This window comes from Argiope bruennichi, chromosome 3 (genome assembly GCF_947563725.1).
Source record: "Argiope bruennichi chromosome 3, qqArgBrue1.1, whole genome shotgun sequence".
Lineage (NCBI taxonomy): Eukaryota > Metazoa > Arthropoda > Arachnida > Araneae > Araneidae > Argiope > Argiope bruennichi.
The window spans coordinates 137,148,926-137,166,101 of NC_079153.1; the positions used below are offsets into that span (position 1 = coordinate 137,148,926).

Here is a 17,176-nt window from a genome sequence, read left to right on the forward strand (position 1 = left end):
GCTACAATGCTTATCATTATTTAATAAATGTTTCTGAAACTGATTTCATTTTGTAAATGAATTTTGAATTATTGCAACAGACAAATGTATCAATGACGGAATAAATCTCATGGCAACTTCATGTGTGGAATATATAACTTTTTTTTAAAAAAAAATATTTCCTTTAAGCTGAGGAAGCCAGAATCTGTATCACTGAAGTTAGAGGATTTATTATACATCATAAAGGGTTTATACTAAGAACTAAGGTATTAAGAAGGAACAAATTATTTGTTCATTATTTGACAGTCACAATTATCTGTTAGCTCCAAGCGATTCTAACAGATGGCGATATCTGTTGACTGGATTGAGTAAGTATTCTAACAGATGGCGCTGTGTTAAAAGTACCAACGTTTCACATAAGCTACAATTTAATGGCATAACCACCACCTGTTGCTGAGGCTAAAATATAAGTTAAATTTATTTCGTAGTAAACGCAATACAATGAAATTCAATTGTTCTTACTTTTTCAATTTTTGGTATTAGCATAGCCGGCCACGTGTTATTTAGACTGAAGTATAAATTGAATTCATATTATAGTAAAAGTAATACAGTGGAATTCTTCTTGCTTTTTAATTATTAGTGCTTCATTGTTCAACAATCTTTAATTAAAATGCACGTTTAAAACAATCATTCTTATGGCGAAGTGTTGAAACACTTCGATTGGCCATAAACATGCGCGTACAATTGCAAAATGATGCATTAAATTGCATGCATAAGTAATTACGCAATGCATTAAACTGCCAGACAATTTCTGCACTGTTCTTCAGGGAAAAAATGAATTGATTCAGAATATTTTTCCGGATATACAGAGTAATTACTTGAATCATAACTGGCTCAGTTATCGGGCTATTTTGGCAGCCAAAAATGTTGATGTTGACGAAATTAACCACATAACCTTCGATTAAAGATTGGTTCACCTATTATTCTCCTGCGTAATTTGAATCCATCTCGATTATGCAACGGTACGCGTTTAGTCATCAAAAAGATCACCGGAAATATACTTGAAGCTACCATTTTAACTGGAAAATTTAAAGGAGAAGTGGTCCTGTTGCCACGTATTCCGATGATACCATCAGAATCTACGATACCTTTCAAACGGTTACAGTTTCCAATTCGTTTAGCTTTTGCCATGTCTATAAATAAATCTCAAGGCCAAACAATGTCCATTTGTGATTTAGATTTGGAAAATCCATGTTTTTCTCATGGGAAACTATATGTTGCATGTTCACGTGTAGGAAAACCGTCAAATCTATTTGTGTTAGCTAAAGACAGGTTAACCAAAAATATTGTGCATCGATTAGTGCTAAATTAAATTGAAATTAAAAGTATTTATAATTCAAAATGATAAACATTATTGTCAAAGATTTAAAACTATCTGCCCTACCTTCCTCATTTATAAGTTTAAGTGTTACGTGTTTTTTACTAACAACTTTGTAATGTACTCATTTGTTACAAACTTGAATACAAAAAATAAAGAAATTTAAATTTTTTTTTTGTATTGATTTTTGCTCAATATCAACAGTACTAGAAAATCAATCATGGAGGTCCCCATGTTTTTTTACAAATGGCATCTGTGTAAAAAAGCATGGTGGTCCCCATGACCGTGTTCTCCTACTGTTTCCCTTGAATAATTTACTACTATGTAATATAACAAAAACCTTAGCCACAACAACGAGTGGCCGGGTCTGCTGGTATTGATATATAAAACAACAAAATGATATTAGTACTAAGAAAAATGTTTTTCAGTCTATTTTGGTAATAAACGTGACAGAGCATCAGCATGCAGCATTTTAGAACCAGGGCAATGTTTTAATGTTATGTTGAATCTCTGCAAGGCAAATACCCACCTTTGTAGCCGAGATGACTGAGGAGCGCACTTGGTTTGATAAGGAAGGGGGGTTATGATCGGTAAAAATGTGGATCTCGGATCCAAACACAAGGGTTTCAAACTTTTTCAAGCTCCAAACTATAGCAAATGCTTCCCGTTCGATTGTTGACCAAGATTGCTGGCTTTTGTTTAATTTTTGACTTGCATAAGCGATAGGGCACATTTTCCCATTAAACACGAGCCAATCCCGATTGACGAGGCATCACAATGAATCACAAAGGGTTTGCTCATATTCGGGGTGTGTAGAGTAGGAGCGTGTAACAATACTGATTTTAATTTTTCAAAAGCAACACTTTGCATTTCACACCACGGCAACACATCAGGTCTTCTTTTCTTTGCTAATTCTGTTAATGGAAAGGCAATCTCGGCGAAATTCGCAATATAATCACGATAATAGTTGAACAGGCCAAGAGCACTACGTAGTTGTTTCTTGGTTTCAAGTACGGGCAAACGAGAGATCGTTTCTAACTTAGCTGGATCAGCTTGATGCTTTCCTGAGCCAATTATATGTCCCAGGTATGAAATTTCAGATTTCACGAAATCACACTTTGAAAGATTAACAGTGAATTGCAGCTCTTCCAATCTATCCAGCACCAAATGAAGATGTTTCAAGTGAGAGGGAATATCATTGGAGAATATATTGCAATGTCATTAATATAAGCACGGCAAAATTCTCTATATGGCGACAATGCTTTGTTCATTTCCCTTTGAAAAGTTGCAGGTGCATTTTTCAGCCCAAAAGGCATTACCTTAAAACGATATTGTGCTCTATGGGTCTTAAAAGATGTATAATCCCGCGAATCTTCTTCCATGGGAAGCGAATAGTACCCCTTTAAAAGATCTAACACACTAATCACATTTGCCTGTCATATGGAATATATTAATTCCGTTGCGTCTTCCATGGGGAAATCGTCGGTTTTAGTCGCTACATTCAAAGCTCGATAATCCATGCACATCCTGATAGATCCATCCTTCTTGTTTACACAGACTATAGGATAAGCAATGTCAGCTCTTCGATTAAATCTAGTTTTAGGATTTGGGAGTCTATTTGAGGTTTCAGCGCTTCAGGAATCCTGTACACGTAAGGTTTTTTTCATTTCTTTATCGTCCTCTAATTTTATCTTGTGATAACCAACCTTTGCAACTCTAATTTGTCCGGTAAATATTGAATGATGATTCCGCAATAAGTTCAGGATTTGACATTTCACTTCCTCAGAAAGTTTTTTAATCTCAGAATCTAGTTTTACAATCTCAGAAAATTTGTCTCCAAAAAAATCAGCGGCACTACTTTCTGGTGTTTCAAAAAAAGAAACTGCCCAAAACAGGAAGAAACTGAAATCGCTTGCAACAAAACCTCATGTTACCGAAGATTTTTTAAAAATTAACACTTCATCATCTGAATTTTCAGATATGGAGCTCGATTCTTCAGCTTCACACAAGAAAATTCCTGCAGAGGGTATAAAGAAGAAAAAACCCCCAGATAAAAATTGAATTTATGGCCACTCTGTTTTCCTGGAATTGCCACGGTTTGCGTAATAAACTTTCTCATATTAAGGATCTGATTAATGAAACTCATCCCGCATGCATTGCTCTCCAGGAAACCTTCCTTAAGCCATTAGACCTTGCAAAAATTCGACGTTACAGTCTCATTCGAAAGGACGTTGTAATGAATCAGCTTCTTCCTGGGTGACCACTGTGACATTCCTTTTTCCCACACTCGATAATGTACATTCCGGGCCATTCTTCATCAACGAAACTCCCACAGTGTTAAGTGCCTCCAGATTGCCAAATGGAAGACCCTCCTTTTAAGTACGGTCATCTGGCCATTTAGTGCTAATCCAGATAAGGAACCACACGTGCGTTTCCCAGGCAAATAAATCGTGTCTTCGAAAGGCGACAGTGTCAAACACTCCAGATGTCCTGCATTTTTCCCATGGTGGAGGGTGAATCATCAATGGACATTTTCCCACGGGCGACCAGAGACGATTCAGGTTGTTCTGAACGGTGATTGGGTAACAGGGAGTCTGAGAGGAAAATAAAAGGTGAGATTTTTCGGAAGAAGACGGAGAGAAGCTTCGTGTGAACCAAGGAGAGGAGCTTCGTGTGAACCAAGGAGGAGAAGCTTCGTGTGAATCGGACTTCTGCGTAGAATTCCACCCGAAGAAAATTCGGTGGATTCCGAGAGCTACCCCCGGAGTAGCCTAAGACGCCAACAGCCTGTTCGCTGTTCTTGTAAAGTTGTTTCCTTCGAAATAGTTCGAGGAACTATTCTTGTGTAATTTTCTTGTTGTAAATAGCATCATTCATTTAACCTAGATTAGAAAGAGTTGTTTTTATGTAATAAAGCTGTAAATAAAAAAATTTGATCATATCGCTACCTGTTTTTGGATCGAGACTTTACAGCTTTAATATTTGGTGGCAGCGGTGTTGATAGAACTTTGCGCGGTAAGCTATCATTAGCTAACTGGACTTGCGTTTCAGACTCAGAGATTTCTAGTCTGAGAAAACTTACAATATCTAGGTTAAAGTTACTTTTTAAAAAGTTGCGTGGTAATTGCCAACTTCAAGATCGACGAGTGGAACTCAAAGCGAGGAAGAATCGCTGAGCTGCAAGAGCGTACTGACCCAAGTTAGAAAGGAGTTCTCCAGCCGCAAGTTCGACGAGTGGACTCAACTTCGATTGGAATTCCCTCTACCTCCAACCTGGTATCAACCAACCGACGAAGTGTTCCGAGTCTCCTGCACACCGGTGAGTGCTTCCTAACTTTCCTTTCTCTAGAGGCAGTAAATTTATTATAAAAGTAACTGTCGATCACTGAAGTAAAATTTGAAATTTCAGTGTAGCATTTTAGAATTGGCTATTAAAGCAATTCAGTAAAGAAATTTTTAATTAGTTGGGACTAATTGTAAAGATTAAAATTTTGGTGTACAAGTTCTGTTAATAAGTTATAGAAGTAATGTTAAATTGTAGATGCTAATTAACTTGTAAATGCTAAATGTAACCACAGGTTTCAGTGGCTGAACCAAATGCATTCGATGAATGATAACTTTGACTTTTATCGAATGTGTATTAGATGAAAAATTGTGTGACAGTTTGCAGTAATTAGTTGAATAGAAATCTGCTGATTTCAGTAAATTATTCAAAACTGGTGAAATATTTAATAGAATTTATTTTGTGTATTGTATAAATCAACTGTGTTTTATGTGTAGTGTTGATACATAAAGGAGTTCCTTGTGTTTAAAATCAGTTGAGTTTTGTGTAGCTTAAATTTTTTTTTGAGAGTAAGATAGCTAATCAGTTTGTAAGTAGAATTAAATTAAGAAATGGCTTTCTTAAACAGAGCGTTGAAAATAGATTTATTTTCCCTGACGGAAGAATTAGGGATCGAGACTGACCCTTCAAATAAAGTAGTAGATCTGATCAGGAAAATTAAAGAGTTCCCAGATATTGACTTAGACTTCGTAAAAGATAGATATGAAGTTATAGTGGAAGAACGAAAAACAGAGAAAGAGCGCGGCGTAGAGGCAGAATTACAAGCTGAAAGGCAGCGCGAACGGGAATTTGAGTTGGAGCGTTTAAGAATATCTAATTCCTCGGAAATTAATAGCTCACATTCAAGCCGAAATGAAAATTCTAGACCGCGAAGAGATATTAAGCATTTAATGCCTAAGTTTGATAGTAACCAAACTGATATGTCAATTTATCTGACATTACTAGAGAGGCAATTAAAAACCGCCGAGATTGACGAGGCTGAATGGGTCTCTCAACTACTGTCATTATTGCCGTTAGATTTGGCTCACATCATAGCGAAAGAACCGGAAGACAAAGCTCAGGATTACGAGCATATTAAACAAGTTTTGCTGGAACGATTTAAGATAAAAACTGAGACATATAGGCAGCGTTTCGTGAGCCATCAGAAAAAACCGAACGCATTGTGGAAGGAATTAATTTTTGATCTGGAACATTTCTTAGATGGTTGGCTTTCGGGATCGGGTGTAACGGATTTTACCGGGCTAAAGAAATTGTTAATCACCGACCAGATAAAAAAACGCGTCCCGAGCCAGATAAGAGACCATTTTCTAGACGTATGGTCGGAGTTCGTAGATCCTTTTGTTCTAGCCGAGAAACTAGACCACTACGAATCGGTGCGGACGAAATCCAACTTTGTAAAATTCCCCGAAAGAAAAAGGGTTGAGAGAAACAGACCGTTTTCGCCTAAGGAAGAAGAGAAGTATAAAGCGACGGAAAGAATGGCAAACGCTAAACCCAATGAAAATAAATCGTGGAGGAATTTAGCCCCACAAAGGAATTGGAGGGGAGACAATTTTGATCAGCGGAAACAATTACAATGTTATGAATGTCTGTCTACGACGCATTTAAGGCCAAACTGCCCTCAATTAAAAAAGAATCAACCGACAGAGCAGATAAATCACGTAGGAAGCGCGCACGAAAATGAATTATTTGCTCCCTATATAAGTGAAGGATCCGTTAACGGATCGGAAATTAAAATTCTCCGGGATTCAGGCGCCAGCGTAGATATCGTTACACGAAATTACGTCAGTAATGCAGATTTTACCGGTGAGGTAATTTGGGTGAAACAACCATTGGACTTAGATTTGAGGTGTTTGCCTCTGGCACGTGTAAAGCTCAATAGCCCAGAGTTCGGGGAGGTCGTCACAAAGGCCGCTATTATTGATTCATCTCTCGATCAAGGAATTTACCTTCTTAGTAACGCCACGGCCGAGTTACTTAACAAACGTATCAGTATTGCCACTGTGAATGCTGTCACTACTCGTTCACAAAAGAAGGGGGAAAACGCGAAAGGGGATGGAAAAGCAAGGAGAATAGAAAGCGGGACAGGAGGGCATCAGTACAAGGCTCCTAATAATGTGATGAATAACATTGTGCCTGATTCTGCTTCATTACGTTCGGCAATCAGATCACCTACAATTGATGTGTCTACAAATCGCAACATGTTTAATGTTAGTACTGCAGTGTCTACTGCAATAAATTCTACTCCTGTTATTGCTGTTCCCCGAATGTCCACTACTGGTGTGATTGGCAAACATGGACAGCCTCAAGGGAGTGCTCTTCCTACTAATCGTATGACAGCAACTTCTGGAAAGACTTCTCAGTATTCAGTTCCACAGTCACAGCAGGCTTATTTTCAATTTGGACAACAAAAGTTTAATCACCTGCAATCTAATCCAATTCGAGCTCCACAAATGTTGTTTCCAAATTTTGTAAGAAATGCTCCTCATCAACAAATTCCAACTGTTGCTGCTGCAGCAGCAGCGTCTAATTTACATTACCCACCACCTATTCGGAGACCTGGGCCTGCAACTGTTACTCAAGCTGCACCTCAGCCTCAACAAAAAATTGGAATTAGACCACAAGCCAGTGTGCTGGTTCCTGGAGGAAAATTAACACCAGCCCAGCAGGCGAAACTAAGAGCAGAAGCTGTTCAACAAACCCACATGTTCTTTGCTCAGTCAAAAACTGGCAAACATGATGAATCTGTATCTAATGTGCTTTCCCTAGATTGATGAGATAGTCATTGGCTCTACAACCATACAACTATACTGTCACACATAAACCGGGCAGTAAGCACCAGAATGCTGATGGTTTGAGCCGCTGTAACCTTTAAAAAAAGGAAAATCTAGTGATAAATTTTAATGTGTAAACGGTATTTTAATGTGTAAATAGTGTTTTAATGTAAATTGTTTTTTAAAATGTATTTGTATTGTATGAGTGCCTCTAAGAAGGGATAGTTGGTTCCACGACCCAGTAGTGACTTTCGTCCAAGACTGGACAAAAGTCCCCTTTCAAAGGGGGGGAGAGTTGTAATGAATCAGCTTCTTCCTGGGTGACCACTGTGACATTCCTTTTTCCCACACTCGATAATGTACATTCCGGGCCATTCTTCATCAACGAAACTCCCACAGTGTTAAGTGCCTCCAGATTGCCAAATGGAAGACCCTCCTTTTAAGTACGGTCATCTGGCCATTTAGTGCTAATCCAGATAAGGAACCACACGTGCGTTTCCCAGGCAAATAAATCGTGTCTTCGAAAGGCGACAGTGTCAAACACTCCAGATGTCCTGCATTTTTCCCATGGTGGAGGGTGAATCATCAATGGACATTTTCCCACGGGCGACCAGAGACGATTCAGGTTGTTCTGAACGGTGATTGGGTAACAGGGAGTCTGAGAGGAAAATAAAAGGTGAGATTTTTCGGAAGAGGACGGAGAGAAGCTTCGTGTGAACCAAGGAGAGGAGCTTCGTGTGAACCAAGGAGGAGAAGCTTCGTGTGAATCGGACTTCTGCGTAGAATTCCACCCGAAGAAAATTCGGTGGATTCCGAGAGCTACCCCCGGAGTAGCCTAAGACGCCAACAGCCTGTTCGCTGTTCTTGTAAAGTTGTTTCCTTCGAAATAGTTCGAGGAACTATTCTTGTGTAATTTTCTTGTTGTAAATAGCATCATTCCTTTAACCTAGATTAGAAAGAGTTGTTTTTATGTAATAAAGCTGTAAATAAAAAAATTTGATCATATCGCTACCTGTTTTTGGATCGAGACTTTACAACGTTATTTCTGGTCGAGCATCTGGGGGTGTTGCCCTCCTGGTCTCCCATGACATTCCGTCGTCTGTTATTTCTCTACACACAAATCTACAGGCAGTTGCAGTCCGAATAATGGCTCCTTCTCTGATTACAGTATGCAGCATTTACTTGTCACCAAATGTGTCCATAGATCAAAAAGACATTAATTCCTTATTAAATGAGCTTCCACATCCTTTGATTCTTGTTGGAGATTTCAATGGCCATAGCCCTCTCTGGGGTAGTGAGCGGGTTAATTTTCGTGGGAAACAAATTGTAGAATTAATTGATTCTCATTCTCTTTGCCTCTTAAATAATGGAGAACAAACATATTTTCATAAGCAAAATAGAACATTCCAGTCACTAGACCTTGCTATTTGTACACCATCTTTAGCACCGAAGTTTAATTTTAGAGTTGGAAATGATCTATTGGAAAGTGACCATTTCCCTATTTTTTTAGAACCACTTTATTCAAATAGCTCTCTAATGCAACGTCCACCTCGTTATTTGTTCTCAAAAGCTAATTGGGCGCTTTTTTCTGTTATGGCAAATATTACAAAAACGATGGTAACGGCTGAGAATATAAATGATGCAGTTAGTTTAGTTACTGACACATTGATAGCAGCAGCTGATTTTGCTATTCCTAAATCTGCGGACTGCTTTCCAAAATATCGGAAACCATGGTGGAACCAAGAATGCACTAAAGCTAGGCAAAGTGAAAAAAGAGCATGGAATAAATTCAGAAGACAACCAACAACAAGAAACCTCATTCTATATAGTGAAGCAAAAAGTAAGGCGCGACTAGTTAGAAGGCGAAGTCAGAAAAGTTGTTGGGTGAATTTCGTATCTAATATCAAGTCCTCTGTCTCGGCAAAAAAATGTGGATTAGAGTAAAGAAAGCTTGTGGGATATACCCCGAAGTCTCTCTTTCCTGTCTAAAGATTAACAACAGAGAAATTACCAGCTTTCAAGAAATGACGAATGCTCTTGCAGAAGCGTTTGCGTCCGTATGTGACTCTAGTAGTTATACAGAGCCCTGTCTTTCAATTAAAAGTCGATCTTAACGAAATCCTCTACGCTTTCATACAACCAAACTTCTGCCATATAATTCTGATTTTACTCTTTCCAAGCTACAGCATGCTTTATCAAATGAAAAAGAAACTGCTCCTGGTCCGGATGGAGTGACGTATGGTATACTTAAACACCTCTCTCATGATGCTTTGGTCAATATCTTGTATATGTTTAACAGAATTTGGAGAGAACATGTTTTCCCCATTCAATGGAATAATGCTATTGTGATACCTATATTAAAACCTAATAAAGACCCTCAAAATCTCATTAATTACAGGCCTATTGCGTTAACTTGCTGCCTGTGCAAACTTCTTGAAAAAATGGTCAATGCTCGCTTGATCCATGTATTAGAGACAAAGGAATTTATATCCTCTTTCCAAAGTGGTTTCCGAAAGCGACGTTCCACTGTTGATAATCTTATAGCTTTGGAGACAGACATAAGAAATGCCTTTGTACAAAGAAATCACTTGGTGTCTGTCTTTTTTGACATAGAAAAAGCTTATGATAGAGCTTGGAGATTTGGAATTTTAAAGGATTTGTTTGATTTTAACTTTCGTGGAAATTTACCTATTTTTATCAAAATTTATTTTAGCACACAGATTATTTAGAGTCCGATTGGGGAATACTCTATCGAAAGCCTATTGCCAAGAAGAAGGAGTGCCGCAGGGCAGCGTATTGAGCGTGACTCTATTTATTATAAAAATCAACCAGATTCTATCCACCATTCCAAACACAGTACATAAAAACATCTATGTTGATGACGTGCAGATCTCCTGTTCTGCTAGGGATATGCGTTTTATAGAACGGCAATTACAAATTGCAATTAACAACATGGCAACCTGGTCTGAAAGCAATGGTTTCACATTTTCTGCTCAGAAGACTAGATGCATGCATTTTTGTAGAAGGCCACTACATCCAGATCCTGAATTGACGCTCAACGGTAATCCTCTGACTGTATGCGACCAGCATACATTCCTTGGTGTTATATTCGACAAACGCTTGACTTTCCTCCCCCATATCATAGATTTATGGAACAGATGTCTGCGATCGTTGAATATCCTTCGAGTTCTGTCAAATACTACTTGGGGTGCTGATCGCACTAGTTTGTTGAAAGTATATCGAAGCGTTATTCGCTCCAAATTGGATTACGGCTGTTTTGTATATGGGTCGGCTCGAAATTCTTACTTATCTCGTCTTAATTACGTACATCATCAGGCTCTGCGTGCCTACTGCGGTGCATTTAGAACATCCCCGATTAGCAGTCTATATGTTGAAACTTATGAACCCTCGTTGTCTTTTAGACGAAACATGTTGTCCGCCTGTTACTATTTCCGTGTTTTATCAAACCGATCTCATCCTTTAAGGAGAATCTTTTTAAATTGCAGTCAATCTCCACTATTCAACGTCCGCAGATCCTGTATACCTCCTTTGGGAACACGTATTTTTAGGATATTACCAGAAGCTTACCTTAATGTTGAAATTCATGACGAAAGTCCTTTTTGTATATCACCTTGGTGTCAATATGATATTGTTTTGCTTCATCCATTTCAAAAATTTTTAAAGTCCAATACCCCTGATTTCATTTTAGAGCACTTTTTTCTGCTCACAGACATATGTATAGTGACTACATTTCTGTATACACGGATGGTTCCAAAGCCGAGTCTCACGTTGGTTATGCTTTTGCTTGTGAGAATGTAGTTATAAGTCACAAATTACATGAATTTCAGTTTTCACTTCGGAAGTCACAGCCATATATAGTGCTATACAATATATTGCTAAGAATAAGTTTAGAAAGGTGATCATTTATTCCGATTCTTGGAGTGCCCTTCAAGCCCTCATTGGAAAATCGCACAATCATGCATATATTTCTGATATCCGGAATTTGCTTAAGGACCTAAGTCAAAATAGTTTTGAAATTCTATTCTGTTGGATTCCTTCCCACGTGGGTATCCAAGGGAATGAAATAGTGGATATTGCAGCAAAATCAACAACCGAATCCCACGAACAATTAATTCCTTATGCTGATGTACGTTCTTCCGTTCTGAAATGGTTTTTGCAAAATTGGCAGAACCAATGGAACCTTGAGATAGAAAACAAACTACACATAGTGAAACCTTTTATTGAACTTTGGTGTTCCTCCTTAAATCGCAGATGCGATGTTATTCTGACACGATTACGCATAGGGCATTCTCGAATAACGCATAAATATATACTTTTAAAGCAGCCACCACCAATTTGTAATCGTTGTGGTGATAGTTTAACTATCAGACATATATTGATCGAATGTCAGTCACTGGACTCATTGCGTCTTAAGTATTTTAATACAGTTGTTCCTTGTCTTCCGCTTTTAATAGGACATAAACCGCATTTTAATATTTTTCTGTATTTAAAAGAGGCGGGTTTTATCAAAGAAATTTGAAATGTTGTTTTTTTTCCTTGTCGTTGTTCTTAATTTGTAGTTGTATTTTTTTAAAAACAGATTATAAACATTTTAAGCAAAGTTTTAAGACGTAGCACCAAAATTTTCATCTAGTTGCGGCGCAGTTTATTCAGAGAATGGATCTTGCTCTAGTATAATATTCACTCACTCACTCACTCCTCAGAAAGATGTCGCAAATCCACTTGATCAAATATCTCTTTCCAGTAACATACATTTTTATAACTGGAGGATGAATAAACTTCTCCAAAGTCTGCATCATCTTCAAAGATCATGCCTACAGCATTAATTCTTGAATAGTATTTTCGCATTTTATTTGCATGACAATGCCGAATTTTTCCATCGCAAAGTTTTACTTTATATGAATGTGGAAGGCAATGCTCGATAAATTCTCCAGGACCAGTCCAACCGGCATACAATTTGTTCAATGAATCAGGTACACTCATGTCCAAAATTAAGGTCACAAAAATGTTTTTCAAAGTAATTCTAAATGGCTACCAGTAAAATTTAAACAAATTTTATTTTATATATTGTGAAGGACCGGCAACACGATATTAACCTTTGTTGTGAGAAAAAATGTTGTTTTGTATTAGTTTTTGAGGAACTACTGAAATTAGACCGTTTAGGCATCTGGGATTTCTGTCTGCAATTTTGTGAATATTGAATTAAAACAAAAAAATTAACATGTTTCCAGTGAGAATGAGTTCTCATAATCGTTTAGATGATTCATTGAGATGGAGAGCCGTTGGTACGCTTGAAGCTGGGAAGTCTCAAGCGGAGGTGGCTCGATGATTACAAGTGGCACCGAAAGTGGTATCCAGGTTGTGGAATCAATTCCAAACAAGTGGTACTGTAACCAGGAAGGCCGGCCAAGGCCGTCACAGAACAAAGACGCCTGCACAGGATCGCTATTTGGCATTAAGCGCACGACGGCATAGGTTGACAACGGCTCCTCAACTTGCTCTTGACCTTGCTGCTGCTTCTGGAATAAGAATTTACTGACAAACAGTATGCAAACGTCTAGCAGAGACGGCCCTTTATGCCCGGCGACCAGTTGAGTGCGTCCCTTTTACAGCATTCAACAGAAACGCCCGGTTCTTGTGGTACATAACACAGCAGTCTTGGGCACAGCAAGAATGGGGGCGGGTTCTTTTCAGTGATGAGTCGAGATTTACCACAGAGAGTGACACTCGTCGAATCTTCATCTGGAGAGAGCGAGGGGCTCGCTATCATCCCTCCTACGTAAAAGAAATCGACAGATTCTATGGCAGAGAAATCCTTGTCTGAGGTGGCATAATGTTGGGCAGTCGTACACCACTGCACGTCTTCGATGCGGGTACTGTCAATGCACATCTCTATAGAGTTGAGATCCTTGAAGCCTATGTGAGGTTGTTCCGGGGTGCTTTTGGCCGATACTTCATATTTATGAACGATAACGCGCGCCCACACAGAGACCAGATCGTTGATGATTTCCCTGAGGAAGAGGATATTCGACGTATGGACTAGCCCTCGAGGTCTCCGGATCACAATCCTCTTGAACATGTTTGGAATGGTCTCGGAAGAGCCATTGCACAGCGTAACCCCCCTCCTAATACCCTCCAAAAGTTAAAAAACGCGCTTTTGTGAGAATGGGCTTTGTTGCCCCAAGCATTTATTAACACCCTCATAAACAGTATGAAAGCTCGTTGGGAAGCCTGTATAGCAGTGCACGGTGGTCACACTCCATATTAGACAGACTTTTCCCGAGATAAATGCTTTATCTCTGATTCATAATGTAACACTTTTTGATATACACTGTTTCTTAATTCCCAATTAAAATCTTTTCCTTGTTGTTATGTGTCTATGTTCTTTCTTCCATTGTAGTGTATTTCTGTTCCAAATTTCGTGGCAACACAGTGAATAGTTTTTCATTTTTCTCAGATTTTATGTTTGTGACCTTAATTTTGGACATGAGTGTATTAATAAATAAACTTGGTCACCTGGCTTAAATTCCTTAGAAGCGGTTCGGTGGTTAAAATATTCTGCATATGCCTGCTGTTTACCAGAAACGATGAGAGATGCTTCCTCTGCAGCTCTTTCTAAGTTTATTTTTTGCTCCTGTAAATAATCCACAACTGATTTCTCCATGTTTAACGGAATGGCGATATCACCACGGCAGCTCGATTTTAGAACACTGAGAGGTCCTCGTGCTTCACGTCCATACATCAACTTGAATGGCGAAACACCCATCGTACAGTTAGGAACTTCCGTGCACGCAAAAAGCATATACGGAATGTATTTATCCCAATTACTCGGATCAGTTCTGATAATGTGATGGAGTGAATTTTTGAACACCCTATTTTATCTTTCTATAAGGCCATTCGCAGCTGGAGGGTTAGGCGTCGTAGATCTGGGAGAACAACCTAATCTTTTCATGAATTCCTGGGTTAACTTAGAAATAAAGTTAGTTCCATTATCACTTGCAGTAACATTGGGTATACCAGTCTGCATGAATATCTCCAATAAAGCATCACATGTAGCTTCAGCCGTTAACGAACGAAGAGGGATAGCCTCCGGCCGTCGAGAATGCTGGTCCATTAGACATAATACATACTTATGCCGACGAGCAGAAGGTGGTTCAATGGGTCCTATTAGGTCTCTATTTACTATCTCAAATGGCAATTCCGGATGGAGAACAGGAGTAATAAGAATTTTATCAATCATTTTTTCCGGACTCCTCAACTGGCATTCTTTACAGGATTTACAAAGGTTTTTAATATCATCTGTCATATTTGGCCAATAAAAACTGTATTTAATTCTTTCACTAGTCTTTTTTAATCCCATATGGCATCCGAAAACTGATTCATGTGCTAATTTAAGAACTTGCTGTCTCTTATTTTTGGGCAAAATCAACGGACTCACTTTTTTGTCTAATATTTTATCCCGGTAGAATATTAATTCATCATTCATAAAAAAGTTTCCTTTTCCAAGCGATACATTTTTTCTTACTGACTGCAAAGTATCACATTTTCTTTGTTCTACTTTCAATGCATTAATTTTGTTTTTCTTATCCAAAGAATCGCTTTCATTTCCGCTCGGTTGCTCTTCGCTCTGACTAACTCCACAACAAATCATAAATTCATCAAAGCTCTCTTCCATCGGCGCCTCTAATCCAGACGAGTTATGAGTGCGTCTGTGGTTTATGCTTTCTCCCAATAAGTTTAATACAGAGGGGGGGATGAACTGCTCTTGAATTCTATCCGTGATAGCTGCAACTATCTCAATAGGCCTGGAAAATCCTTCGTTGTTTTTATCTTTTAATGATATTTGAAAACTCGAAAGAGTAGCGTTAATCCTTTCTCCAAATGCACTTTTTAAAATGATCTTTCCTTTTTCCTTTTGTTCACTTGACACATATTTAGAATTTAAAACTGGTATCATAGCACCTGAGTCAACTAGGGTTTTCAGTTCTCTATTGTCCACACAAATATCAACGTATTGTAAAGGGTTGATATTTAAAGTTTTTTCCACCATTAATTGATTCCGACTGAATTTCCGCGGTTATAATGTCTTCCCGTTACTTTTCTGCCGAAGATTCTCTCAACTGCGATTTTTTATGTCTGTTTGGGCAGTCTCTAGCAAAATGCGACAATCCACAAACGTAATAGTCTCTTGTTACTTTTCTTGAATTTGTAGTTCCGTTTTTATGAAAGTTTTTGTTTCTGAATTCTCGTTGATGCGGGGGTACATATTTCCTTTCCGAAAAATGTCTCTCTTCTCTTTTGTCGTAGGTTTGATGTTTAGAACAGTTATTCTCTTGATGTAGTTCTTTCTTTTTCTTCACACTGTTTGATCGCACATTTTTATAATCATCTAATTTGCTTGCAGTTTTGTTTGGATTCGTGAATTGTGACCAAACATCAATAAAATGTTCATTAATATCCGTAGGTACTTTTCGTTTTATCTGTTCTGTTATGATTAAGCCCGACAAACTTTCAAAAGTAGTTATTTCCAATGCTTCAATCCATTGCTCAAAATAATTTTTAAGTTCGTAAGTAAAATCGCACCAGGTAGTCTCCGGTCTTTTAAAATGAGTCATAAACTTTTGCCTGAATTTTTCCGGGCTGAGTTTAAATCGTTTCACTAATAAACTCTTGATGTGGTCATAGTCCTTAACTTTCTCGATTGGCTCTCGAGCGATGAGTTGGGTTATATCCGTTAGCAATAATCCTAATAGATGCGACACGTAATCTTCTCGTTTTATTTGAGCCCACTCGGCTTGCCTCTCGAACAACAGCAAATATAAACTGATATTACTGTTCTTTTCATCAAATTTCTGCATCACGTGGCTGAGTTCTATCTTGGGAGTTGGTAATTCGACATCCACGGGTACACTGGAATATTGCAGCTTCAGTTTCTCAAGTTCGAATTCTCGTTCTTCTTGTGCCTTTTTCTCCTGCAATTCCCGCTCCTCTTTAATTTTTCTTCCTTCAAATCCTCGTTCTTCTTGCTTTCGTTTTTGATCTTCTCTCTCTTTTTTATCCTCTATGATAACTATCATGTGTTTCTTCACAAACTCTTCCTAGTAATTTTTACTTCCAGTAATTAATTTTTTTAAGTCCACAATTTTCATCTCTAATGAGACAGTTTCACCCAGCTCTTCCGCCAACAACTTCAAATCTTCCTTTTTCGCACTGCCTAGGAAGGCCATATCGATACCGAAAGCACACTTTTATCGAATAAAGTTAATGTTTATCGATTTCAAGTTCGTCAAAAATAGCACTCGATTCTCAATCCTTTCGACTGCGCCAAATGTCGTGGTTCATGAGTGCTTTGAATAAACAGGCAAATAGAAAACTTAACAAATTTATTGCAGATTCGTTCGAGTTAATCTGCTCAGTAACTCCTTCTCCTCCAAGAGCAAACACTCGAATGACATCACTCTTTTAATTACACTCGCGCTAGTTGTCTAGCGCCATCTATGTTTATTTCCTAACGCTTCAAAATCCAATCACTACATCAATAGTGCTTAGAGCTCGACAAATGAAATTTGGCTAATGGTATTTACACCAAATTGGTTTTCTACCAAATTTTGTTCGAAATCCATTCAAATATAGTCTATCTGTCCAGCTGTGCGAATATTAATTAACATGATAAAAGGAATA

At 38.2% G+C, this 17,176-nt stretch overlaps 1 protein-coding gene across 1 annotated transcript; it reads left to right on the top strand.

Moving 5' to 3' along the window:
- The first annotated feature begins 8,620 nt into the window (after positions 1-8,620).
- LOC129962991 (uncharacterized) lies at positions 8,621-10,274 on the top strand. The gene is made up of 3 exons (XM_056076994.1): positions 8,621-9,358; positions 9,655-10,047; positions 10,188-10,274. Exons 1-3 carry the CDS (start codon positions 8,621-8,623, stop codon positions 10,272-10,274), a joined length of 1,218 nt encoding a protein of 405 aa, XP_055932969.1.
- Positions 10,275-17,176: the final 6,902 nt, after the last annotated feature.